The sequence below is a fragment of the Pongo abelii genome, chromosome 3, assembly GCF_028885655.2.
Source record: "Pongo abelii isolate AG06213 chromosome 3, NHGRI_mPonAbe1-v2.0_pri, whole genome shotgun sequence".
NCBI lineage: Eukaryota > Metazoa > Chordata > Mammalia > Primates > Hominidae > Pongo > Pongo abelii.
In genome coordinates, this window is record NC_071988.2 from 119,451,158 (window position 1) to 119,477,857 (window position 26,700).

Below are 26,700 nucleotides of genomic sequence, written 5' to 3' on the forward strand. Positions count from 1 at the left end.
CTTAAAATAAAAGTTAAAAATAAATAAATAAAAAGTAATACAGTATTAACTTTTCAAGGAGAATGTATAGGAAATAAAAAGGAACTAGAATTTCCTAGATTTGAAAATAAACTGTTTTTCATCTCCAGTCTATCCAGACAACAAAAATCTCTCAAAATAAGAAGTGGCTTAAAGGAAAAGATGTAAAGCAGGATTTGGCTGTAAGACCTTTAGAAATATTTATGGTAATCCCTCATAAAACCTCTCAAAAAGGGGCCTTAAGAATCTTAAGGTCTTTATCCTAGGCACTTTTCACTTAGACAATGGTGTCCTAACAACTTAAGGGTGTTAAAAACATAATAGCCTCAAAGGTGATACAAAATAGACAAAGGTGACACAAAACATGTAACAGCCTCACAGGTGATTTAAAAAAGTTTTTCTAAGAAAATGTAACTGTGGCTTTTGTCTAGTGGATTTGATTATAAATTAAAACAATAAGAAACTCAAAGGTTTTATAAGAATCGTATCATCTTGGGATAAAAGGGACAATGAGAGTAAAAAGGAAAAGAAGCTGATAGAAGCAGGCTGAGAAAGCTACAGCAGCAAACACAGCCTATTTCATAGAGAAAAAGGATGACTCAGAGCAGAACCAAGAGCCTAAAAGGCAGAACAAAGAACCACAGAAAACCATTCCCCCCAGAGAGCCTTACTGGATCCTCATCAAGGAAATGCTAACATGTGCCAGCTGATTTTCAGAATTGCTATGGTACTGTGACTGTTGTGGGCCTCCAGTTTTCCCTCTTCTTGAACAGGAGTGTTGATCTGATTATCCTATATCTCTCCCACCACTGTATGGTAGATGAAACCACGCTCTCCTTGGTTCACAGCTCTGCTTATAGAGAAGGAGCTGTATCTTAAGAACCACACACAAGAATCCTCATCTGCACTTATACCTGACTTAGATGACAAGACCCGGGGCTAGGAGTTGTGGCTTATGCTTGTAATCCCAATACTTTGAGAGCCGAGATGGAAAGATCATTTAAGGTTAGGAGTTAAAGACCAGCCTGGGCAACAAAATGAGGCCTCATTTCCACAATTTTTTTTTTTTTTTTTTGAAACAGAGTCTTGCTCTGTTGCCAGGCTGGGGTGCAGTGGCACGATCTCAGCTCACTGCAACCTCCACCTCCCAGGTTCAAGTAATTCCTCTGCCTCAGCCTCCCCAATAGCTGGGACTACAGATGCGCACCACCACGCCTGACTAATTTTTTGTATTTTAGTATAGATGGAGTTTCACCAGGTTGGCCAGGATGGTCTCGATCCCCTGACCTCGTGATCTACCCGCCTCAGCCTCCCCAAGCTATGGGATTAAAGGTGTGAGCCACTGTGCCCGGCCAAAATTTTTTTTAAATAGCCAGGCATTGTAGCACGCACCTGTAGTCCCAGCTACTCAGAAGGCTGAAGCAGGAGGATCCTTTGAGCCAGGAGTTGGAGGCTGCAGTGAACTATGATCATGCCACTGCACTCCAGCCTGGATGACAGAGAGAGAGAGATCATGCCTCAAAAAATTTTTTTAAAAATGATCCTGGACTTTGAAATTATGACATGATTACATGAAACTTTTGCGTCCTTGAGAAGGAGTAGGTGCATGCAGGAAAAATGTAAATATTTTTGTAGCCAGGGAATTGATCATATAGTAGATTAAAATTGGCCATCAATTCTTTGCTACTCTTCTCACTGAGAGATAAAGTTTCATGTCCTTCCAATCAATATGTGCTACCCTAAGTGACTTAATTAACTAATAGAATGCAGAAGACGTGATATCCTGCGAGTTCTGTGGCTGGGTCATAAAAAATCTTGCAGCATCTGGTCAGGTCTCATGGAACCCTGGGCCACCATGATAGATGTCAGGCTGCCCTGAGGCAGCCATGCTGGAGCTAAGTACATCCTTTGAATAATAGAGCCATCGGAGCCTTGCCTTCTAGCCATCCCACAAAATAATGAGATATAATAGAAAACCTGTTGTTTTAAGCCACTAAGATTGTTGAACACCAATAGATGCCCAGAACTGTATGTCAGCAATTTTATAATTTATTTTGGTTCTATATTCTTAGCTCTGAACACTAAAATATCCACTGAGAATACCAGAATACATGATTGAAAACCTCTGAAATAAAAAAGTTTAACAAAACTGAACATCATAAATTATATTACTAATGGTGACCACATAGTTGATATATTATGTTGTTCATCTGCCAAGAAAAAAAATCAGAAAATTTACCAAATAAAGAAAAACAATAGAAAATTATAATTAGGATGTGCAGAATGTTAAACTGAAATCTTACTAAAACTGTATATTATTTTGATTTATCTGTGTTTAATGTATAGTGAATGCTTTAAAAAATGTTGACGTAAAATAACACCAACCATAGGACAAAAAAGAAAACATACTCTCTGGTGTATCCATCTTGTTAAGAACATTAAATTACTTTCTAAAGCCAAAGAGTAGACATATATAGATAAATTGCTAACCTGGCATTTCCTCTGTCCTGATGTCCTGTGTGAATCGAACAGCACTTTGACCAAATGGAATATTTTTCAGTCCTGATGTTTTCTTCAAGGACTTGAGAGCAGTTCGAGGTTCATTATATGTGCCAGGAGCTGGGGTGATTGATTTCATAGGTAAAAATCTCTAGTGAAGAACAGGAAAATATGCCAATAAGAAACTACAGTACATTTTGATACTTCATGAGTTAAAAGCTGCCTTTTGAGTAATATAACATCTGGAGTTAATTTATTTCTTAATGGAGTGAAGAAAATGTAGATGAATTAAGATCTTGTACCCATCAAAACATAAAATATATAGCTTTTAGTAAAATCACCTGTATACTAATATAGTAATGTATTATGTGCCTTACTAAGGCAGACAGACTTTTAGAAGAAAATAATCTCAACATGAGACTCTAGATGATAGTGTAGGGATAATGATCATACTTAAAATATTCTGCCAGTTAATATAAATAAAAAACTATATGATCTAACACTTTATTTTATGTGATCAAATTATATTTATTGAAAAAGTTCCTTGACATGTATATTCAATTAACTCAACAGTATCATTAGATATCTCAAAAAAAATCTTAGATTCAGTGGTTTATCAATTCAGTTTAACTTTTAAACTTATTAACATTATATATATAAAATGTTATATATATATATATATATAACTATAAACTCATGAGTTATAGCACTGTATAATCTTTTTTTCTCTTTTTTTTTTTGAGATGGAGTCTTGCTCTGTTGCCCAGGCTGGAGTGCAGTGGCACAATCTCGGCTCACTGCAAGCTCCACCTCCCGGGTTCACACCATTACCCTGCCTCAGCCTCCCACGTAGCTGGGACTACAGGCACCTGCCACCATGCCCAGCTATTTTTTTGTATTTTTAGTAGAAACAGGGTTTCACCGTGTTAGCCAGGATGGTCTCGATCTCCTGACCTTGTGATCTGCCTGTCTCAGCCTCCCAAAGTGCTGGGATTACAGGTGTGAGCTAGCATTGTATAATCTTTTTAACTTTTCATTTGAAAATAATTTCAAATTTACAGAGAAGATGCATGAATAAGAATAATACAGAAAATAAGTGTATAACCTTTACCCAGATTCCTCTAATTATCATGTTACCTCATTTGCCTTTTTTTCTTTGCCAATTCTACCTCTGTTTTGTCTGTTTGTCCTTCTCTTCCTCTCTCTGTCTCTCTAACTCTACACACACACACACACACACACACACAGATTTTGAAAGTTACATATGTCATGGCTCTTCACCCACAAATACTTCAGTATGTATTTACAAAAAAAATGCAGATATTTTCTTACATAGCCACAGTACAGTTATCAACTTCAGTAAATGTATCAATGATCTAATGCTTTCACGTAATCTAGGATTCATATTCCAAATTCGTCAGCTGATCTAATAAGGCCTCTATTGCATTTTTCCCCTTCAGTACATAATCTAGTTTACAGTCACATATTGCTTTAGTCATCATGTCTCTTTTTTGTCCTTCAATGTAGGAACATTTCTACAGCCTTCCTTTGTGTTTTGTGTTTTTAACATTTTGGGAGAATCACCCTTTTGTATAATAGAACCTTACTTACTTGAGGTTTACCTGATATTTCCCCATAATTATATCCAGGTTATACATTTCTGGACATACTACTAGGTAGGTGATGTGTGGCTTTCCCAGGATATCATATCTGGAGATATGATGTCTGCTGGTCTTCACTGGTAATTTAATTTTGATCAAATTCAACACTGCCTCTATATTTATAATAAGTACTTAGCATTCTACTGTAAGCAAGTGCTCTCCCTTCTCCTTCAATTATTTATTTCATTAGCTATCTACTTACCTAACTATAGTCGACCCTTGAACAACACGGGTTTGAACAATGTGGTTCCACTTATACACAAATTTTCTTAGGTCTCTGCCACCCTTGAGATAGAAAGACCAACCCTTCCTCTTCTTCTTCCTCCTCCTAGTCTATTGAATGTAATGACAAGAGCTTTATAGTAATTTACTTCCATTTAATAAATAGTAAATATATTTTCTCTTCCTTATGATTTTTTAATAACATTTCCTTTTTTCTAGCTTACTTTATTGTAAGTATACAGTACATAACACATATAACATACAAAATATGTGTTACTTGACTATGTTATTGGTAAGGCTTCTGGTTAACAATAGCCAATTTGTAGCTAAGTTTGGGAGGAGTCAAAAGTCATATGCAGATTTTCAAACTCTTGGAGGGTTGGCATCCCTAATCTCTACATTGTTCAGAGGTCAATCGTACTTAGTTATCTATTTATTATCCATATTGACTCATGAATGCCAATGTTAACGATTTATAATTCATTACTGAGCCAGTGGGGGGCCCTTCATGTTGTTTCCTATGTCCCTGTGATATGCTCTCATCATTATTTCGTTTAGAACTTACTTTCTGACATAAAATGTTACACTTTCCTCTTCCACCTACCCTGGAATCAGTTATTTCTCTGAGGAATCCTTTTTCTTTCAGTAGGAATAGAATTAGAGACCAAGATCTGGGCACTAGATGTGTCCCTTGCTACTGGGGTATCTTTGCTTCTTAGTTCATTTAGCAGACAGAGCTAGGACATACACTCATTCACAGAGAATGAGAGGGAGAAACACACACATACATATATACACTCATACATAGACACAAGAACATATATACATTTACATGTGCACATCTATATGCATATATTCATACATATAAATATATATTAAAAATCATGAGTTCACATAAAAGCCTTCAATTCAAATCCATCCCACAAAGTCCTCTTTCACCTCCTCCAATCCATATTTGTATGCACCTTCCTTAACAATGAAAACCATACCTCAGAATATCAACTTTTTTGCTCAAACTTGTGATATATCTAAGATAGTTTTATAATTGCTTTACCCATACCATCCCAATAAACCAACCTACTAAAAATAATTAAGAATTTGTTTCCAATTCTTTTTTTTTTTTTCTTTTTTTCTGAGACAGAGTCTCATTCCATCACACAGGTGCAATCTCGACTCACCGGAACCTCCACCTCTTGGGTTCAGAGGATTCTCGTGCCTCAGCCTCCTGAGTAGCTGGAATTACAAGCGCATGCCACAATGCCCAGCTAATTTTTGTATTTTTAGTAGAGACTGGATTTTGCCATGTTGGCCAGGCTCGTCTCAAACTGCTGACCTCAAGTAACCCACCCGCCTCAGCCTCCCAAAGTCTTGGGATTACAAGCATGAGCCACCGCACCTGCCCTGTTTCCAATTCTTACATTCACTACCCACTCACCCTCCAATTCCAGCCCTCATCGAAGACTGATATAGTCAAATACTATGGTTACCTGGATTATTACTTCTTTTTTTCCCTTCAGTGTAGTTAAGGGCATTCATTTGAAATAAAACTGCTCATTTGTTTCCATTTGTTTTCAGTTTAGTTTTTAACTTTTCCCGTTCTGATTTATTTTTATTTTGGAATATATGAAACACTGAAATCTTTCCAAAAGATAAACACATATTTTTTGAAGTGTAGCCAAAGAAGTGTTATGCCCCCTGTTGGGGATATGCTGTGCCACTTGGGACAGAAAAGTCTCAATTTGCAACATTTGCTGATTTCCATGGTGTAAATACACCCACAGCAGTGGCTAATTTCACACTACCAACATAATGTCAGCCAGTTTGCAAAATTCCTGGAAACTTAACAATTGGGTCTTGCAAGCCAGTACAAATAAACAGCAGCATACCAGCGCTTGCGCTTTACCTCCTCACCATCCCTTGTAGATAACTAACATCATTGTTTTCTGGTTTATCTTCATCATGTTTATATAGCCGAGTAGTTATGTGTATGTTTTCCTATTTTCCTATCTTTTTTAGACAAAAATATAGTACAACATATATGTTCTTCTGAGTTGTATAAAGTAGGTAAATATTAACACTACTAAAATAATAATTTATTATTGGAAGTACTAAAAGGACTCTCAAACTTATTTTCCTAAATACTATCTTATTATTTTAGATGCTAAGTATAATGTTTATAAAATGATAGTTTTCAACCATGGCTGCTTATTAGAATTACTTGAGGAATTAAAATATATATATATTGCTGTTTAGGCCCTATTCTGAACCAACTGAATCAATCTCTGGAAGGAAGAGCAAAGGGCATGTTGGCACTTGGGTATCAGAATGTATTTACATTCCTCAGATGTTTTTAATGTGCATCCAGGGGTAACAGCCATTGCCATAAGGGAAATATTATGTATTTAAAATTAATAATTGAAGACATAAGGCAATTCAATGCATTTAGATAAAATGCCCGACAACTCCTAAATCAATGACTAAAATAAGCATCTCAGAAACGTATGTCTTTATACCTACAAACCAGAAATTCTATGTTCTAAGTCTACTTTGTTAACTGTGTTATTTCTTTTTCTACCATAATCACTTAAATATATCTATTCATATTCAAATAAACATTAACATTACCCCTAGCAGGTTATCCTGTTTAGTTTTAACTCTTCCATATCTTTTACTGCAGAACCATTATTCTTTTCCCCATTATCCCCTTAAACCAAATTGATATCATATTCTTTTCTATTTCTAAAAATATATTTTAAAATATGATTGGCGTCAAGTGATGTAAGGTTAGGGCTATATATCAGATTAACAGAAATAGTATGAAACCTGAGATTTTATTTGTAAAAATCGTATTTTTAAAAAATCAAGGGCACACATACACGCACATGCATGCACAGGCACACCCGCAAGCGCACGTGAGCACACACAAACACACACACACACACACACAGAAAATATCCTGTCTTCCCTACATCCATCTCTTGTAACACCTTAAGCATCATTAAGCTGCTTGATGCAGAAATCTAGTATTCATTCTTGATTCCTCCCAGTCCCTCATAACATTATCTAGCCCATTAAAAATCATGTTAATTTTATCTCCAAATATACTTGCAATCTATCTACTTGTCTCCAAGGAGGTGTCTCTTAAGTACAATAAAATGAAAGTAGTCATCTATAGTCACCTGAAGGTTAATAATCTTCCCAAGTTAAATAAGATAATCAGAGCCATACATACCATAGGTGGATAAATATCACAATCACTTTGGTCTGGAGGCTGCCACATAATAAAAGTTTGCTAGTATTATAATTGTCTTGCCTTACAAATATGTTAGATACCTTCAGTTCCTCTTAGTATATTCCTGGGAGTATGTGAAATGGTTACTGCAAAATATATTCTATGACTGTTGTATCACTAGTGAAGGTCCCAGTAGCAGTTGTAGAAATGACCTATGGCCAGGCTCCACAGAATGCCTTCAGAACCTTTTCAGAAAGAGATACAAGCCTATATAGCTTACATGTTAACACTCCACACATTCATTGGCAAAGCATATTTTAAAACAGACTAAAGAAGACATTTCTTATAAACTGAATTGAACATTCATATATGCAAATTTGCTTAATAGAAAATGTTTAATAGATGGTTCTATTCAAATATTCATCTGTGTATTTCTAATTTTATTTCACTTCATTTTACCCATATGTTTTGGCAATATATTTTTCCTAGACCATGTCTATTTCCAATTTGCTTAAATATCACTTTTCTTCTTATAACCTTTAAACATCATTGAATGTGTTGCTGGCCTCACACTATGCCTATTAGACTCTATATATGAAAATGGCTGTAGACAATTACCTGGGATTGAGAAAGAAAAGCAGGAGATGCATCATTTGCATTTGGTGTCATACTTTCTATCTTCTGAAATTGACTTTTAATGTCATATTTTCCAGGCCCTGGTACTCCCTAAATCACAAAAAGAAATACATGTTCTCATTAAGAAAGGATCTATAGCACTTAAGGGAAGAGTTGGCTAAATATCTGAACCACAGCCACAGAGTTTTTAAGTGAATTCCTATATAATATTACCAAAGCACTTCATTAAAAGGCAAGCTGGAACAAACTTAAGAGCAGCAAAAAAAATTTCCTTAGCAAAGCAGCCCTTGACCCTGAAAACACACTTTGCTGAAACTTTGCTGCCCTCTACTGATAAAGCTCAGAAAAAAATATCCAGCTCTTCACATGATTAAATACTAAAACGAAGAAAGAAAAATGAAAAATGACTTCTCTAGTTCTTCCATTTAAAAGTATACAGCTAGCTTGTCTCTAAAAAATTTTGTACTGTCTTTTTAAATGTATGTAAATCAATGTGTTTTTTCCAACAAATAGGCTTTAGGAAATAGTTTAACTACATATGTTAATTGTAAGAAATTAAGCTTTTAACTAGATACTTTATAACAGATAAGAATTAATTCAGTAAGTTCTGAGGTTGAGTTTTTTACTTTCTTAGTCATATAAATAAATATTAAGAAGTACTATTTTTTCATCATCAAATATTTTAATTACATTGATAAAGTACCTTTTATACTACAAAAATAAAGTTAGATTCAAATCTTCTGCTTCATACATATCTAAACTATTTTTCTTTGTCTGAAAGAATTACTCCTTGATTTACAAATTGAATAACTGGCTTATAAATTAGATGTATAAGGAAGTTCTATCATTATATCCTGTCATTTCTATCTTTATAATATTTCCAAACTCAACCACTTCTCTCCACCTCCACAACTACCACTCTGATCAAAGCCACTACCATCTCTTACCTGAATTATTGTAAAAGTCCCCTAACTGTCCCCTGCTCCCATCCTTGTCCATCTTCAATATACTGACATAGCAGCCAGTGAAGCAGCTGTCCCACAATCTGAATCAGATTGTATCACTCCGCTTCTCAAACCCACCCAGTGGTTGCCAATCTCAGAACACAAGTCAAATCCTTAATATGGTCTGAATCTCACACACACACACACACACACACACACACACACATTACCTCTCTAACCTCATCTCCTACTACCCTCTCCCCTCATTCACTTTGCTACATATCTTCCTCAAACAGATCAGGCATATATCTGCTTCAGGACCTTGGCATTTGGCAGTCTGTCTGCTTCAAATGTTCTCTTCAGATTACTCCTTCATTAAAATCAGGTCACTACACAATGTCACCTTCTCAATGAGTCATTTCCAGGCCACCTAATCTAAAATTTCATTACCACCTCCAAACAATTTATGTCTCCTTCTCTGCTTTTTTTAACCTTATTATTTATTACTATCCAAAATAAGATTTTCTGCTATACTCTAAGCTCCAGAAAGGCCAAGTCATTTTCTTTTTCTGTTTTGCTCACTGCTATATCTCTAGAGTATAGAAAGTACCTGAAACACAGTAGGGTTCAGTTAATATTTGCAAGAAGAATGGATGGGTACATGAATTGAATCCTACATTTTCACTGACTACATTATGAATTTGATGATGGGTTCCTATTGAAAATACTGAGGCTCCAAATAAGTGCATTAGCCATTTCTAATTCTTATTTTTTGTTGTTTTTGTTTTTTGTTTTTTGATATGGGGTCTCACTCTGTTACCCAGGCTGGAGTGCAGTGGCCCAATCTCACCTCACTGCAACCTCCGCCTCCCGTGCTCAAGCAGTCCTCCACCCCAGCCTCCTGAGTAGCTGGAACCACAGGCATGTGCCACCAGGCCCGGCTAATTTTTGTATTTTTGGTAGAGATGGGGTTTTGCCATGTTGGTCTTGGGTTCCCCAGGCTGGTCTTGAACCGAGCTCAAGTGATCTGCCCACCTTGGCCTCCTAAATTTCTGGGATTACAGGCATGAGCCACTGTGCCTGGCCAGCCATTTCTAATTATGATAAAATATGTAAATCCTATGTATTTTTTAAACTGATAATAATTTGAAAAAAAATTTAGGAGAAACTAAAAATTTACAAGAAACTAACACAGAAGTATCTTTTATTTTAAATAGGTTAGATTCTAAAAAGTTATCGAAAAGTGCATGACACCTTGGCTCAAATGAGCAGATTCTTGCCATTATTTGCCGGCTGGTAGAAAAGAGACACCTCAGCAGTGATATGTAAGATTTTTTTTATCTATCAACTTGTAGTAAGTTAAGTTCAGAAGAAAAGAAACTTCTACACAATTCTGTGGCTACATAAAACTGCAAAATATGCAATAAATATAGAAATATGGGGAGCATAAATTCAAATACATAGCGTTAGCCTATTTTCTGAAGCTATACAAATATGCCGTATTCTTCTTCTCCCTATACAGTACTCCTTCCTTATCCAGAAGGGATAGGTTCCAAGTCTCCCAGAGAATGCCTGAAACTGAGGATAGTATGAAACCCTATATACACTATGTTTTTTTTCTATACATATATATCTATGATAAAGTTTAACTTATATTTTAGACACAGAAAGATTAATAACAATAATTAATAATAAAATAGAACAATTATAATAAATATTGTTCACAATTTCACAGATAGAAGATTCATACTTACTGCAGATCTTAGCAACCTCAAAATATAATTTTTTTCTTTCCTTATTGTCAATAACTTTCACCTTTCCAAAGGAAGCACTTTACAACTTCTCTTTGGCATATCCAACTTGCTAGCATCACTATTCTTGCACTTTGGAGCCATTATTAGTTAAAATAAGGGTTCTTTCAACACAAGCACTGGGATACTCCAACAGTCAATCTGATAACCAAAACAGCTACTAAGTGACTAATGGGCTTCACCTACCAGGTGGGACAAAGCAAGAAGTTGAGAGATTTCATCACACTACACAGAATGGTGTGCAATTTTAAACCAAATTGTTTACTTCTGGAATTTTCCATTTAATATTTTCAGACTGTGGTTGACCACAAATAACTAAAACCACAGGCGGTGAAGGTGCAGATAAAGGGAGAGTGCTATATAGGCCAACATGATCAAAATAATCAGCTACTAACAAACCAGAATTACTTTTCTACTATTTTCAACAGTTGTGTAAGTGGTCACTACTAGGGGTCATAGGGAAAAGATTACATGTGAATTATAAATGAATATACTTCAACTTAAGAAGAATTTTTTGCATAAAAGGACAAATGAAATCTTGAATCCTTCAAGAAATACTTACTTTTTCTTTTCTTCTGCTTTTTTGTAAAGATCCTAATGTTACCAAACTTTCCTTCACTAAAATAACATAGAACAATCAAATGAGGTCCTTGCTTCTAAAAAGCTAAGTTTCGGATTTAATAAGCCACTTAGAAATAAGCTCCAAAATAAGTCTGTGAGAACTGACCACTAAAGGGCAGGTTTCCACTTATGACGTTATAAAGAAGGAAAAAACACTTTGAGGAGACCAACCGTAGGCAAAGGTTGAAAATGCTGTGATGTTCATCCTGTTTTCCAAATTGTGACCAAAAGACAACCTGCATTAATATCAACCTATTAAATACATAGCCCCCCAGTTCCCATCTTAGACCTAATGAATCAGAATCTTGTTGAGTATGGGAATCTACTTTTTAACAAGCCCCACAGATGATTCTCAAGCACAGTAAAGAACCCCAGACTAGCACAAAATGAATCACTACCATAGCATCTTTTACTAATCACATCTATTCTAAGGAAGAAGACCCAGACCTTGAAAGTATACTGCCGTGGAAACAAAGCTTAAAATTTATTGAAACAGGTTATGTATGGCATCTTTTCATCTGTAACTGAACAAAAAATGATTTTCTTTCTTTAAAAACTGAAGTATAATCTTCCATTTGATCACATTATGTGCAAGGATTGGAAAACTGGGGAAAAAACATACAGTTTAAACTTTATTCCTATACCATAATCAGTAATGATTACTACTATCATTTTTTTCTTTCAACAGGTTTTTGGGAAACAGATGTTATTTGGTTACATGAATAAATTCTTTAGTGGTGATTTCTGAGATTTTGGAGCACCCATCACCCAGGCAGTGTACACTGTACCCAAAGTGTATTCTTTTATCCTTCACCTCCATCCCACCCTTTCCCTCGAGTCCCCAAAGCCCATTGTATCATTCTTATGCCTTTGAGTCCTCATAGTTTAGCTCCCACTTATGAGTGAGACTGGATTTCCATTCTTGGGTTACTTCACTTAGATTAATGGTCTCCAATTCCATCCAGGTTGCTGTGAATGCCATTATTTCGTTCCTTTTTATGGCTGAGTAGTATTCCATGGTGTATATATACACGCATATATACACATATATGCGTGTATATATACACATATATATGTATACATGCGTGTATATATACACATACATGTATACATGCGTGTATATATACACATACATGTATACATGCGTGTATATATACACATACATGTATACATGCGTGTATATATACACATACATGTATACATGCGTGTATATACACATACATGTATACATGCGTGTATATACACACATACATGTATACATGCGTGTATATATACACATACATGTATACATGCGTGTATATATACACATACATGTATACATGCGTGTATATATACACATACATGTATACATGCGTGTATATATACACATACATGTATACATGCGTATATATACACATGCATGTGTACGTGTATATATACACATGCATGTGTACATGTGTATATATATGCACATGCATGTATACATGTGTATATATATGCACAGGCATGTATACGCGTATATATGCACAGGCATGTATACATGTGTATATATATGCACAGGCATGTATACATGTGTATATATATGCACAGGCATGTATACATGTGTATATATATGCACAGGCATGTATACGTGTATATATATGCACAGGCATGTATACATGTGTATATATATGCACAGGCATGTATACATGTGTATATATATGCACAGGCATGTATACATGTGTATATATATGCACAGGCATGTATACATGTGTATATATACGCATGCATGTATACATGTGTATATATACGCATGCATGTATACATGTGTATATAAACGTATACATGTATACATGTGTATATAAACGTATACATGTATACATGTGTATATATGTATACATGTATACATGTGTATATATGTATACATGTATACATGTGTATATATGTATACATGTATACATGTGTATATATGTATACATGTATACATGTGTATATATACACGCATATATGTGTATATATGTGTATATACGCATATATGCGTGTATATATACACACACACATATATATACACATATGTGTATATATATGTGTGTGTATATATATATATATGTATATAACCACATTTTCTTTATCCACTCATTGACTGATGGGCATTTGGGCTCCTTCCATACTTTTGCAATTGCAAATTGTGCTGCTATAAACATGTGTGTGCAAGTATCTTTTTCGTACAGTGACTGATTTTCCTCTGGGTAGATACCCAGTAGTGGGATTGCTGGATCAAATGGTAGATCTACTTTTAGTTTTTTAAGGAATTTCCACACTGTTTTCCATAGTGGTTTTAATAGTTTACATTCCCACCAAACAGTGGAAAACTGTTCCCTTTTCACCACATCCATGCCAACATCTAATTTTTTTAAATTTTTTTATTATGGCCATTCTTGCAGGAGCAAGGTGGTGTCACATTGTGATTTTTATTTGCATTTCCCCAACAATTACTGATGTTCAGCATTTTTTCATATGTTTGTTGGCCATTTGTATATCTCCTTTTGAGAATTGTCTATTCATGTCCTTTGCCCACTTTTTATGAAATTGTTTGTTTTCTTTCTTGCTAATTAGAGTTTCTTATAAATTCTGAATATTAGTCCTTTCTCAGATGTATAGATTGTGAAGATTTTCTCCCACTCTATGGGTTGTCTGTTTACCCTGCTGATTATTACTTTTGCCATGCAGAAGCTTTTTAGTTTAATTAAATCCCACCCATTTATCTTTGTTTCTGTTGCGTTTGCTATTGGGTTCTTGGTCATGAAGTCTTTGCCTAGGCTAACGTCTAGAAGGGTTTTTCCAATGTTATCTTCTAGGATTTTTAGGGTTTCAAGTATTAGATTTAAGTCTTTGATGCATCTTGAGCTGATTTTTGTATACAATGAGAGATGAGGATGCAGTTTCATTCATTCACATGTGGCTTGCCAATTATCCTAGCACCATTTGTTGAATAGGGTGTCCTTTCCCCACTTTATGTTTTTGTTTTCTTTGTCAAAGATCAGTTGACTTTAAGTTTTTGGGTTTATTTCTAGGTTCTCTATTCTGTTCCACTGGTCTGTGTGCCTATTTCTGTATCAGCACCATGCTATTTTCGTGACTATAGCCTTGTAGTATAGTTTCAAGTCAAGTAATGTAATGCCTTCAGATTTGTTCTTTTTGCTTAGTCTTTCTTTGGCTATGTGGGTCTTTTTTGGTTCCGTATGAATTTTAGGATTGTTTTTCCTAGTTCTGTGAAGAATTATGGTGGTATTTTAATGAGAATTGCATTGAATCTGTAGATTGCTTTGGCAATATGGTCATTTTTACAAGACTGATTCTACCCATCCAAGAGCATGGGATGTGTTTCCATTTATTTGTGCCATCTATGATTTCTTTCAGCAGTGTAGTTTTCCTTTGAGAGGCCTTTCACCTCCTTGATTAAGTATATACCTAAGTATTTTTTTAAGCTATTGTAAAAGGGTTGAGTCTTGATTTGATTCTCAGCTTAATCACTGTTGGTATAAGCAGAGCTACTGATTTGTGTACATTAATTTTGTATCCTGAAACTTTGCTGAATTAATTTACCAATTCTAGGAGCTTTTTGGATGAATCTTTCGGGTCTTCAGGTATATGATAATGTCATCGGCAAATAGCAATAGTCTGACTTCCTCTTTACCAATTTGGATATGCTTTATTTCTTTCTCTTGTCTGATTGCTCTGGCTAGGATTTCCAGTACTATGTTGAGTAGAAGTCATGAAAGTGAGCATCCTGGTCTTACTCCAGTTCTCAGGGAGAATGCTTTCAACTTTTTCCTGTTTAGTATAATGTTGCCTGTGGGTTTATCATAGATGACTTTTATTACCTTAAGGTGTGTCCTTTCTATGCCAGTTTTGCTGAGGATTTAATCCTAAAGGAATGCTGGATTTTGTCAAATGCTTTTTCTGTGTCTATTGAGATGATCAAGTGATTTTTAATTCTATTTATGTAGTATATCACATTTATTGACTTGCAGATGTCAAACCATCCCTGCATCCCTGGTATGAAACCCACTTGATCATAGTGGATTATCTTTTGTATATGCTGTTGGATTCTGTTAGCTGGTATTTTGTTGAGGATTTTTGCATCCGTGTTCATCAGGGATATTGGTCTTTAGTTTTCTTTTCTTTTTTTTTTGTTATGTCCTTTCCTGGTTTTAGCATTAGGGTGATACTGGCTTCATAGAATAACTGATGGAGGATTCCCTCTCTATCTTGTGGGAAACTATCAATAGAATTGGTACCAATTCTTCTTTGAATGTCTGACAGAACTCAGCTGTGAATCCATCTGGTCTTGGACTTTTTATTGTTGGTAGCTTTTTAATTACCATTTCAATCTTGCTGCTTGTTATTGGTCTGTTCAGAGTTTCTCTTTCTTCCTGGTTTAATCTAAAAGGGTTGCCTATTTCCAGGAATTTATCCATCTCCTCTGGGTCTTCTAGGTTATGTGTGTAAAGGTGTTGAAAATAGCCTTGAATGATCTTTTGTATTTCTGTGGTATCAGTTTTAATAGTTCCTGTTTCATTTCTAATTGAGCTTATTTGGATCTTCTCTCTTCATTTCTTCATTAATCTCACTAATGATCTATTAATTTTATTTATCTTTTCAAATAACCAGCTTTTTGTTTCATTTATCTTTTGTATTGTTTTGTTGTTGTTGTTGTTTCATTTAGTTCTGCCCTGATTTTTGTTACTTCTTTTCTTCTACTTCTATATTACACAGGTTTGAGACGTTGTATCATTCTTACCATTCAGTTCAAAGATTTTTTTAATTTCCAACTTTATTTCATTGTTAACCCAACGTTCATTCAGGAGCAGGTTATTTAATTTCCATGTATTTGCATGGTTTTGAGGGATCCCTTTGGAATTGATTTCCAATTTTATTCCACTGTGGTCTGAGAGAGTACTTGCAATATTTTCATTTTGTTTTAATTTGTTGAGACTTGTTTTGTGGCCTATCATATGGCCTACCTTGGAGAATGTTTCATGCGTTGATGAATAGAATGTATATTCTGCAGTTGTTGGGTAGAATGCTCTGTAAATATCTGTTAAGTCCATTCATTGTAGGGTATAGTTTAAGTCTATTGCCTCCCCTATCCCCTAGGGATGTGGCTTCCTGAGACCTGAGCTGCAGTGATTATTGTTTCTCTTCCAGATCTAGCCACCTGGCAGAGATACTGAACTCCAGGCTGGTACAGGGGAGTATCTGCAAAGAGATGTGACCCATCTTCAGGTCTCTCAGCCATGAATACCAGCACCTACTCTGGTGGAGGTAGCAGGGGAGTGAAGTGGACTCTGTGAGGGTCCTTGATTGTATTTTTGTTAAGTGTACTGGTTTTGTGTTGGTTGGCCCCAACCTAGGGGGTGGCGCTTTCAAGAGCACATTAGCTGCAGTTGTATAGGGAGGATCAGGCAGTGGATGCAGCCATAGAGCTCCCAAGAGATTATGTCCTTTGTCTTCAGCTACAAGGGCAGGTAGAGAAAGATCATCAGGTTGGGGCAGAGTTAGGCATGTCTGAGCTCAACCTCTCCTTGGGTAGGACTTGCTGTGGCTGCTGTGAGGTAATAGGGATGTGGTTCCCAGGCCAATGGAGTCATGTTCCCAGAGGGATTATGGTTGTCTTTGCTGTGTCACACAGGTCATCAGGAAAGTGGCAGAAAGCCGGCATCCACAGGTCTCACCTTACTCCCCCATGCTGCCTGTACCCCGAAAGGCCAGTCTCACTCCCACCATTGCCCCACCACCACCCCCACCCCCTGCAATAGCACTGAGTGTATTTCCAGGAAGCCAGTGAACAGGGCTGAGAACTTGCCCAAGGCTACAAGCCTCCCAGCTGAGGAAGCAAGCTGACTCACAGTCCCTTGGCTGTCCTACAAAGCCTGCAGTGGCAATCACCTCCTTCAATGTGTCTGTGAATTCTCATGGCTTTCCCGGTATGTTTCTGTGGTAGTTCTTGGAGGAAAAGTATACAATGTGGGTCTCCCCACACTGCTCTGTCTGTCCAAGTGGAAGCTGCAAGTTAGTCCTGCTTCCTATCCACCATTTTCCTTTTAGGTTGTCTTTTTTAAGTCAGATTACATTTTGAAAAGATAAATTGATAGGAAACTAAGATGGCTGACTAGACACAGCCAAGAAGAACATCTGCCATGGAGAAACCAGGACATTGGGAAGAGACTAGCACACCCTGAGTAGATGTTCAAAGGGAAGGCACTAAAAATGGACAGATAGAGAATATAGATGTTGAGCTAAAGTGGGAGTAAGCTGGGAACCCTGCATGGGGTTACCACACACAAGGACTCATTTCTGGTCCCCAGTGACTCCTAGAAAACAGAAATGAGGCTAGTCAACTGAACCCACCAGATATGGTTTGGCTATGTCCCCACCCAAATCTCATGTTGAATTGTAAACCCCACTTGTTGAAGGAAGGCATGATGGGAGGTAACTGGATCATGGAGGCAGATTTCTTTCTCTGCAATCAGAACTACAAAACCCTGCTGAAACAAATCAGAGATGACACAAACAGACGAAAAAATATTCCATGCTCTGAGATAGTAAGAATCAATATTGTTAAAATAGCCATACTGCCCAAAGCAATTTATAGATTCAGTACTATTCCTATTAAACTACCAATGACATTCTTCAGAGAATTAGAAAAAAAAGCTATTTTAAAATTTATGTTGAACCAAAAAAGAGCCTGAATTGTCAGAGTAATTCTAAGCAAAAAGAACAAAGCTGGAGACATCACACTACCTGACTTCAAACTATACTACAAGGCTACAATAACCAAAACAGCATGGTACTGGTACAGAAGCAGACAAATAGACCAATAGAGCAGAATAGAGAGCCCAGAAAGAATGCTATGCACCTACTACCATCTGGACCATCTGATCTTCAACAAAGTCAACAAAAACAAGCAATGGTGAAAGAACTCCTTATTTAATAGATGATTCTAGGATAACTAGCCACATGCAGAGGATTGAAACTGGATCCCTTCCTTAAACTGGATCCCTTTCTTACACCAAATCAACTCAAGGTGGATTAAAGACTTAACTGTGAAATCTAAAACTATAAATTCCTGAAAGATAACTCAGGAAATACCCTTTTGGACATAGGACTTGGCAAAGATTTCATGACAAAGTGCCAAAACCAACTGCAACAAAAACAAAGATTAATAAATGGGACCTAATAAACTAAAGAGTTCTGTGCAGCAAAAGAAACTGTTGACAGAGTAAACAGACAACCTATAGAATGACAGAAAAATTTGGAAACTATGTATCTGACAAAGGTCTAACATCCAGAATCTATAAGGAAGCTACCTAAACAAATTAACAAGCAAAGAACAAACAACCCCATTAAAAAGTAGTTAAAAGACATGAACAGACATTTTTCAAAAGAAGACATACAACACAGCCAACAAGCATATGAAAAAAATGCTCAACATCACTAATCATTAGAGAAATGCAAATCAAAATGACAATCAGGTACCATTCCACACTGGTCAGGATGGCTATTACTAAAAAGTCAAAAAATAACAGATGCAGGCAAGGTGGCAGAGAAAAAGGAATATTTATACACTGCTGGCGGGAATGTAAATTAGTTCAGCCGTTGCTGGAAAGCAGTTTGGCAATTTCTCAAAGAACTTAAAACAGAATTATCATTTGACCAAGCAATCCCATTACTGGGTATCTATTCAAAGGAATATAAATCATTCTACCATGAAGACACATGCATGGGTATGATCATTGCAGCACTATACACAATAGCAAAGGCATGGAATCAACCTGAATGCCCATCAGTAGTGGACTGGATGTATTAGTCCATTCTCACATTGCTATAATGAAATTCTTGAGTAATTTATAAGAAAAGAGATTTAATTGGCTCACAGTTCTGCAGGCTATACAGGAAGCATAGCAGCAGCATCTGCTTTTAAGGAGGACTCTGGAAGCCTACAATTATGGCAGGAGGCAAAGGGGGAGTAGGCACTTTACATGGCAAAAGAAGGGAGCAAAAGAGCAATGGGGAAGGTGTTACTTTTAAATGGCCAGATCTCACAAGAACTCACCCACTGTCATGAGGACAGTACCAAGGGGGTGGTGCTAAACTATTCACGAGAAATCTTTCCTTATGATTCAATCACCTCCCACCAAGTCCCACTTTCCAACACTGGAAATTACATTTCAATATGAGATTTGGGTGATAATGCGTATCAAAACTATATCACTGGACAAAGAAAATGTGGTACATATACACCATGGAATACTATACAGCCATACAATACAAGAATGAGATCATGTCCTCTGCAGCAACATAGATGGAGCTGGAGGTCATTATCCTAAATGAACTAACACAGGAACAGAAAACCAAATACTAGATGTTCTCACTTGTAAGTGAGAGGTAAACATTGAATACATATGGACACAAAAAAGGCAACAAAAGACACTGGGGTCTACTTGCATCAAATCCCTGTGAAACGCAATTTACCTAAATAACAAACCTGCCCAGGTACCCCTGAACCTAAAATGAAAGATTTTTTAGAAAGATAAATCCGACTGCCTATGAAGAAGATATTAAAGAACGGAGTGCGAATAGAAGCGGAGATACCAGTAAAAAGGCTATTTCAAAAATGCGGTCAAGAGACAATATCTTCTTTCACTAGAAAATAGTTGGGTGATGATAATATAATAATTAGAACAATAATGAGTCATGATAGATGGTCTACAAAGGTGGTCACCAAAAATGCCTCTTATCCCTGTAATCCCATGCTTCCATTAGAAGATGGAATCCATTTCCCTCACCTTGAATCCGACTGGCACAGTGAAAATTATGTAGCACCACTTCTGAGCCTAGGCCTGAATATGCGTATGTTCCACATTTGCACTCTCAGAGCCGAGAGCGTCCTTACAAGTAGTCTAACTACCCAGACAAAAAATGAGGCCGAGCCAACTCCCAGTTATTACAGCCAACCCCTCTGAGGTGTCATACATGTAAATATCTTGGATATTCCAGCCCCAGCACCAAATGAATGCAGCCAAATGAATCACCCCAGCTGATAGGACATGGACCAGAAATACCACATGCATCAGAAAAACTACCTAAGCCCAGTGAACCCAGAGAAGCATTCTACTGAGAAGGTTAACTCCAGTAAGTTTGGAATCAGCATGAGCCATTTTGCTAAAGTACCTAAAAGGCACTGATCCCTGGTCAAAATATGAAACTACTAATTAATATTATTGTTTTGTAATTATGGGTCCTATGAGTTTTGGAGTGATTTGCATCAGCTTGTGAGCACTGCTAATCAATAACAGTAAAAGTGATTATTTGTACCTGGTCTCAGTGAGACCCATAGAGGGCTCTACTGTTGGTGCTAGTTATGTAATAATATGCCTAAATGTCCAGCAGAGTGTAAAAAACCGTGGCAAGACTCCATTTTGTGCTCCCTGATTCTGTGGTGTTCCATGCACATGTCAGTGGTTCCTGATCCAAGACAGAAAGCATGTCCTGTTATGGCCTTAGAGAGGGGAGAAAAAGTTCACTCTGGCCTCTCTGAAACCCTACGGTCTTTGACTATAAAGAATATTCTTAACTTTAATGCTGTTTCTATTTGTATTTTTTTTTTCTGTAATAAACTATAGATTTAAGCATTGTCATTTTGCTTTAGTAATCGAACCCTGTCTGACATTATTGGGGCAATCATGGAAAATAACAATTTGTTTTAAGGCACTACATTTTGGAGTGACTGGCTATGCAGAAACAAATAACTCAAACAATATTTACCAAGAACATACTATTTGCCAGGCACATTTCAATTCACAGATTTTTAAAAACTGTGCTACAAAGAAATTATTTCAAAAACAATATAGCTTGCAAGTGGTTGGGACAGATATTATTGGTTTCTAGCACAATCCTAGTTACCAACTTCCCTTTTCCTAGCCATCTTTCACATAGAGGTGACTATGACACACTCATGGCTAATGAATGTAAGCAATTATCAGATAGAGAAAAGAGAAACCAGGGCAAGGCCAGGCGCGGTGGCTCATGCCTGTAATCCCAGCAGTTTGGGAGGCCGAGGTGGGCAGATCATTTGAGGTCAGGAATTGGAGACCAGCCTAGCCAACATGGCAAAACCCCATCTCTACTAAAAATACAAAAGTTAGCCGTGGTGGCATGTGCTTGTAATTCCAGTTACTCGGGAGGCTGAGGCATGAGAATCGCTTGAACCCAGGAGGCAGAAGTGGCAGTGAGCTGAGATCATGCCACTACTCTCCAGCCTAAGTGACGGAGCGAGACTCTGTCTCAGAAAACAAAAAAGAAACCAGGGCAAGGTTGGGAGAAAAACTAATTTAATTTTGAAATGTTAGTTTTGTAGTTCCTGTAAACCAAGGGGCAGGTGTCATATAGACAATAATTCATGGAGGTCTGGAGCTCAGTGGAGAGGTCAGGGCTGTAAATACACATTGGAAGTGATCCGTATATTTGGAAGTGATTATTGTATATACATGGCACCTGACGCCATGAAATTAAATGTGGTGTCCAGAGAATTTCTGTGGAGAAAAAAGTGAAAATGGCTAATAATATTATGTAATATTTATGTGGTTCTCAGTATTATATCCATTTTAATACTATATTGTTAATATCACTAATCTCTTTATAACGGCCCACATGAACCTGTGGATCATTCTAATCTTTCGACTCTATTCTAACATAATTTTGATATCATTTACTATATTTTCCAGCTAACATCTAGATTGAATATTTTCATCAGACTGATAACTATTCCATTTTCCAGAGCTAACGAAAACATATCAATTTTAATTCCTAAAAACAAGATAATATTCAGCATCTTCTTTCTGTTATGTCATCTTATAATAAGGAAAAACAAACTTATAAGCAACTTAAAATGAAAGTTTGCGACTTACAATATTTTCAGGCTACTTCTATCAACCTAATTTTTGCTATATGATTATACTTGACACTGTCTTAACAAAAGAAAATAGTTCTTTTATTTTAAATGGACTATATTTTAAAAGTATGTCCTAGATACAGTTAACTCTTTAAGTAATCTAATCCTCATGATTGATTGAATACAGAAATATATAAATTTGACTGGAAACTGTAGAAAAGAACATAATCTATTACAATTGTTTGCATAATTGCAACACAAATTTTGGTTAATTTAGAAAGTATAATGCATTCTTTGTTTCTGTTCTCAGTAAACAAACATGCTCTATGTGGTTCCTTTTAAACTGATTAAATTTAAACAAAATCACATAAACATGGTATGGAAAACTATAAGTAAAAATAAATAATTTGAAAATTAACTTTGTATTAATCAATAATACCATTGCAAGTGTCACTGGGTCTCAGATGCAGCACTTAGGTTATATGCCATTCAAATGAGAAAAATTTAATTGGTGACAGGACATGTTTTGCAGGATAAATCATATACTAGTTAGCTGACTATATGTTCAGTAACAGAAATGGAAACCAAAAGTAGCTTTTCCATATAAATTTAGGCAAGTAAATCAAGAAAGGCAGAATTTAAATGTAAGCTGCTAGGTTTGACTGTATATTAGTATTGCTTTGGAGTTGATGGTTGTCTTATGCAGTTTTAACCAAACATGAAATTGAGTAAAACTGATGAAAAGCCACTTTGATTCCATATTACATCTGCTGAGTAACAGTTCGTGTCAACACTGGTATTAGTAATTCAGCTGAGTCAAAAATTTAATATCGTAAATCTGAAGCTACACTCCCAAGTTGTGAAGTAAAGTAAATATGAGTAAATGTGGCCATCCTGAAAATCTCACCACAATAATCAAGAATTATACAAGGCTTTTGTACTCAAAATTTTTTCACCAAGAGGAAATCTATACAAATAGTTTGTATAGGTTTCCTGTAATTACTATACCCTATGTGGTACATTATCTAGTAGCAGTCAAGATTTATAATGTCTATTTTGGTAAATTGGTGCTATGTAAATGTTCAGAGTTCATTAACATTTATTACTATGCAATGCAACGTGAACTTCCACAGAGTTACTTAATGTCAGTATAGTCTTCCTGTTCTTTACAAGTCCAAATTCCTCTTTTTAAAAGGAAAAGAAACATTATCACTTAATGAATAATACACAGACAATTAAACACATCCAAATGAAATAATGTTAAGGGTTATAAATCTCAAATGAAGCTAAAGTACCCATATAAGATTAACTATTATTACACTTGCAAAGATAGAGAATTCAAATGCCTGCTAGGGCAAGGCAGGCAAATAAGTGCTAAATGGAAAATGGCGTACAGGAAATCACTCATGCTTATCCTCAGGAGCAGCATTTAATCAGCCCCAACTGGCTATTATTAGATTCTTTTGTTCACTTTTAAGTCATACTGAAAGTCTGGATTTGTATGTGAAATTTCACAAGTTACAAACATTAGCAACTAACTCAATTTTTAGCAACTATGAAATAACTATAAAAATACACCTATGGATTAAATTCAGCCCATAAGCCACTAGATTCCCCAATTAGCTCTTTAGTATCTTAGAGTATAAATATATTTAAAAATATTCTTCTACCTGGATGACATAAGGGCTGACAAAAAAATACGTATTACTCCATATATAAATTCCTGCACATAACTCCAGATCTAGTGAAATCAAAGTCTAAAAAGAGGTTTGATCAATGAGTTGGCATTTTCTAAGCCTAGTTATAGTATTATCATGATGAAATTATAATGTCCATGTTTATAAGTAGTAGCAGGGTTTCATGATCTTTACACACACTGATAGCTCGGAAACTAGGATTGCATTGGTCTGAAGAAATCTCTGAAGTGCTGTATAGGAAAAGGGCCCAATTACTCGTATTTATTTAAGTAAATTATTATGTGGTAATAAGACTACTGAGTGACATCAAATAATACCTGATAGCATAAAAAGACTGATTTTGTCTTTGCAATTCTCATTGTTATAAAACATAATATCTAACTTCCTATTATATTCACAAGTTAGTGAACATAATAAATTAGAATTTCCCATATCCTCTGCTCAAAGAAGTATATGGAGGATTGGCAATGGCAATCAGAAAAAGAAGTAGGAAAGTAGCTCAGCTGGCCAGATGTATAGACCCCTCAAGCAGATGAATAAGGTCATCTTATTCATCTTATTAAAATGAAGATGAGGTCATCAAGTAATAAAAGTACCAGAATAAGAACTTTCTCTGACTCTGTGTGGTGGAATGTCAATATGGATTTCATATGGATGTAGGGTCAAGAAAATGATGGAGAAACTCTCATTCCCTAAATTGAGACTACTTGTAATTACCTAAGAACATTAAGACAAACAACAAGACAATTAAAACTGAAGATGAAGGAAATTCTTTGCTTATGTCTTTAATAACAGTGTTTTTTAAAGTTTTATAACTGCACACTCATTAATGGGTAATTAGTGCACATGAAGATCATCAATTTAGGTAAGTTTTTAAAAATGTTTCTTAATTTTGATAATAAAAGCCAGCCATACATTTTTAAATTAGCATAAAAATAAGTTTTATTTCAATGAGAAGGATAATATTGTTTGCAGTCTTTCACCAAGGCAGCTATATGCAACTCAATGGTGGACAGCTTAATTTATAATTTAGGTTATATTTGCAGTTCATTTCTCTTGCTAGCTTCTACTTAATTAGAAAATTTTGAATTCACAATCATTGATCATTATAAATAGTGCCAACAGTTTAATGGCTGTCTGATAAGTCTGGACATTCATATTAAACATAAATGGCCCAGAAATTATGGCGTGCTGGCTCAAAGACTACTGTCAGCACTCTAACAGATGAAAAGTTGTAACATTTTACAGGCAGAAGCTGGAAGGTTGGGTGTTTCAACTTGGAAGACAACACTGAGTACATTTCTAATCCACTCTTAAGTGGTTTTCAGTCCTGGAAATTAGTTGCTCATGCTCTGTTGGAACATTTGGAATTGGCTTACAAATTAGCTAAATAATACATCATCAGTTTTTTTTTTTTTCTCCAAAGACGAAAAAAACACATTGAGCTGGGAAAAAGTCCAAATTCCAGACTGAAGCTATTTGTATTAGAGTTTGATTGTTTTAAAAAATCCTGAGAAAATATTCTCAACATTAAAAAGCACAATATTTTGGCTTGGAGGTAATGAGTTCAGGCCACTCAGGATAATAATATATGTCACTTAAAAAGACTACATGAAATCATAATCTTCTTCACTGGCATTAGATTTATATTTCATTTCAAAATCTCATATGATTCTGTGTTTTCTGGACAACATTCTTACTTCAATGTGGTCAAATGGTTGTATCAATTATTCATTTATTCATTATCCATACTTTAAAACTCCAACATACTGAATGCAATTTGAATGTATTCATACTTTTCACTTTTTGTTTCAAATTCAATTTTTAAAATCAGAAGGCATATAGGTTTGGAGTTTTTATTATTTTTTCTATCTTTATTGAAGTATAATAGACAAATTTAAAATTCTGTACATTTAAGGTGTACAATGTGATGTTTTGATGTATGAAAACATTGTGAAATGATGATAATATTCAAGCTAATCAACATGTACATCACTTCACATAACTACGTGTGTGTGTGTGTATGTCTGTGTGTGGTGAGAACAATTAAGAGCTATTCTTTTAGCAACTTTCAGGTGTAAACTGTATTAATAGAGTTACTATGCTATAACATTAGATCTTCAGAACTTATTCATCTTGCATAACTATAATGTTGTACCCTTTGACCCATATTCTCCACCTCCCAGCCCCTAGCAACCACTATTCTACTCTCTGCTTCTTGAACTTTTTAATATTTCACATAAGTGAGATCATGCATCTTTCTGTGTGTCTTATTTCACTTAGCATAATGTCCTCCATCTTCATCCATGTTATCACAAATAATAGGATTTCCTTCTTTTTTAAGTCTGAATAATATTCCTCTGTGTGTGTATGTGTGTCACACTTTCTTTATCCAGTCATCCATTGATGAACATTAGGTTGATTCCATATCTTGACTATTGTGA

The 26,700-nt window shown here is 35.7% G+C and overlaps 1 protein-coding gene across 9 annotated transcripts in view; it reads right to left on the reverse strand.

The window, feature by feature from the left end:
* Positions 1–26,700, reverse strand: part of STPG2 (sperm tail PG-rich repeat containing 2) — a 706,287-nt gene that overhangs the window by 534,216 nt on the left and 145,371 nt on the right. For 5 of the 9 annotated variants that reach the window (XM_063723540.1, XM_054554205.1, XM_054554204.2 and 2 more), the window contains 2 exons: positions 8,251–8,358; positions 2,509–2,668 (listed from right to left, as the gene is read on the reverse strand). In XM_063723540.1, the coding sequence (XP_063579610.1) occupies positions 2,509–2,668; positions 8,251–8,358 (268 nt within the window). The remainder of the gene's footprint in view (positions 1–2,508; positions 2,669–8,250; positions 8,359–26,700) is intronic. The other 4 variants (XM_063723541.1, XM_054554207.2, XM_054554206.1 and 1 more) reach the window with 1 other exon arrangement.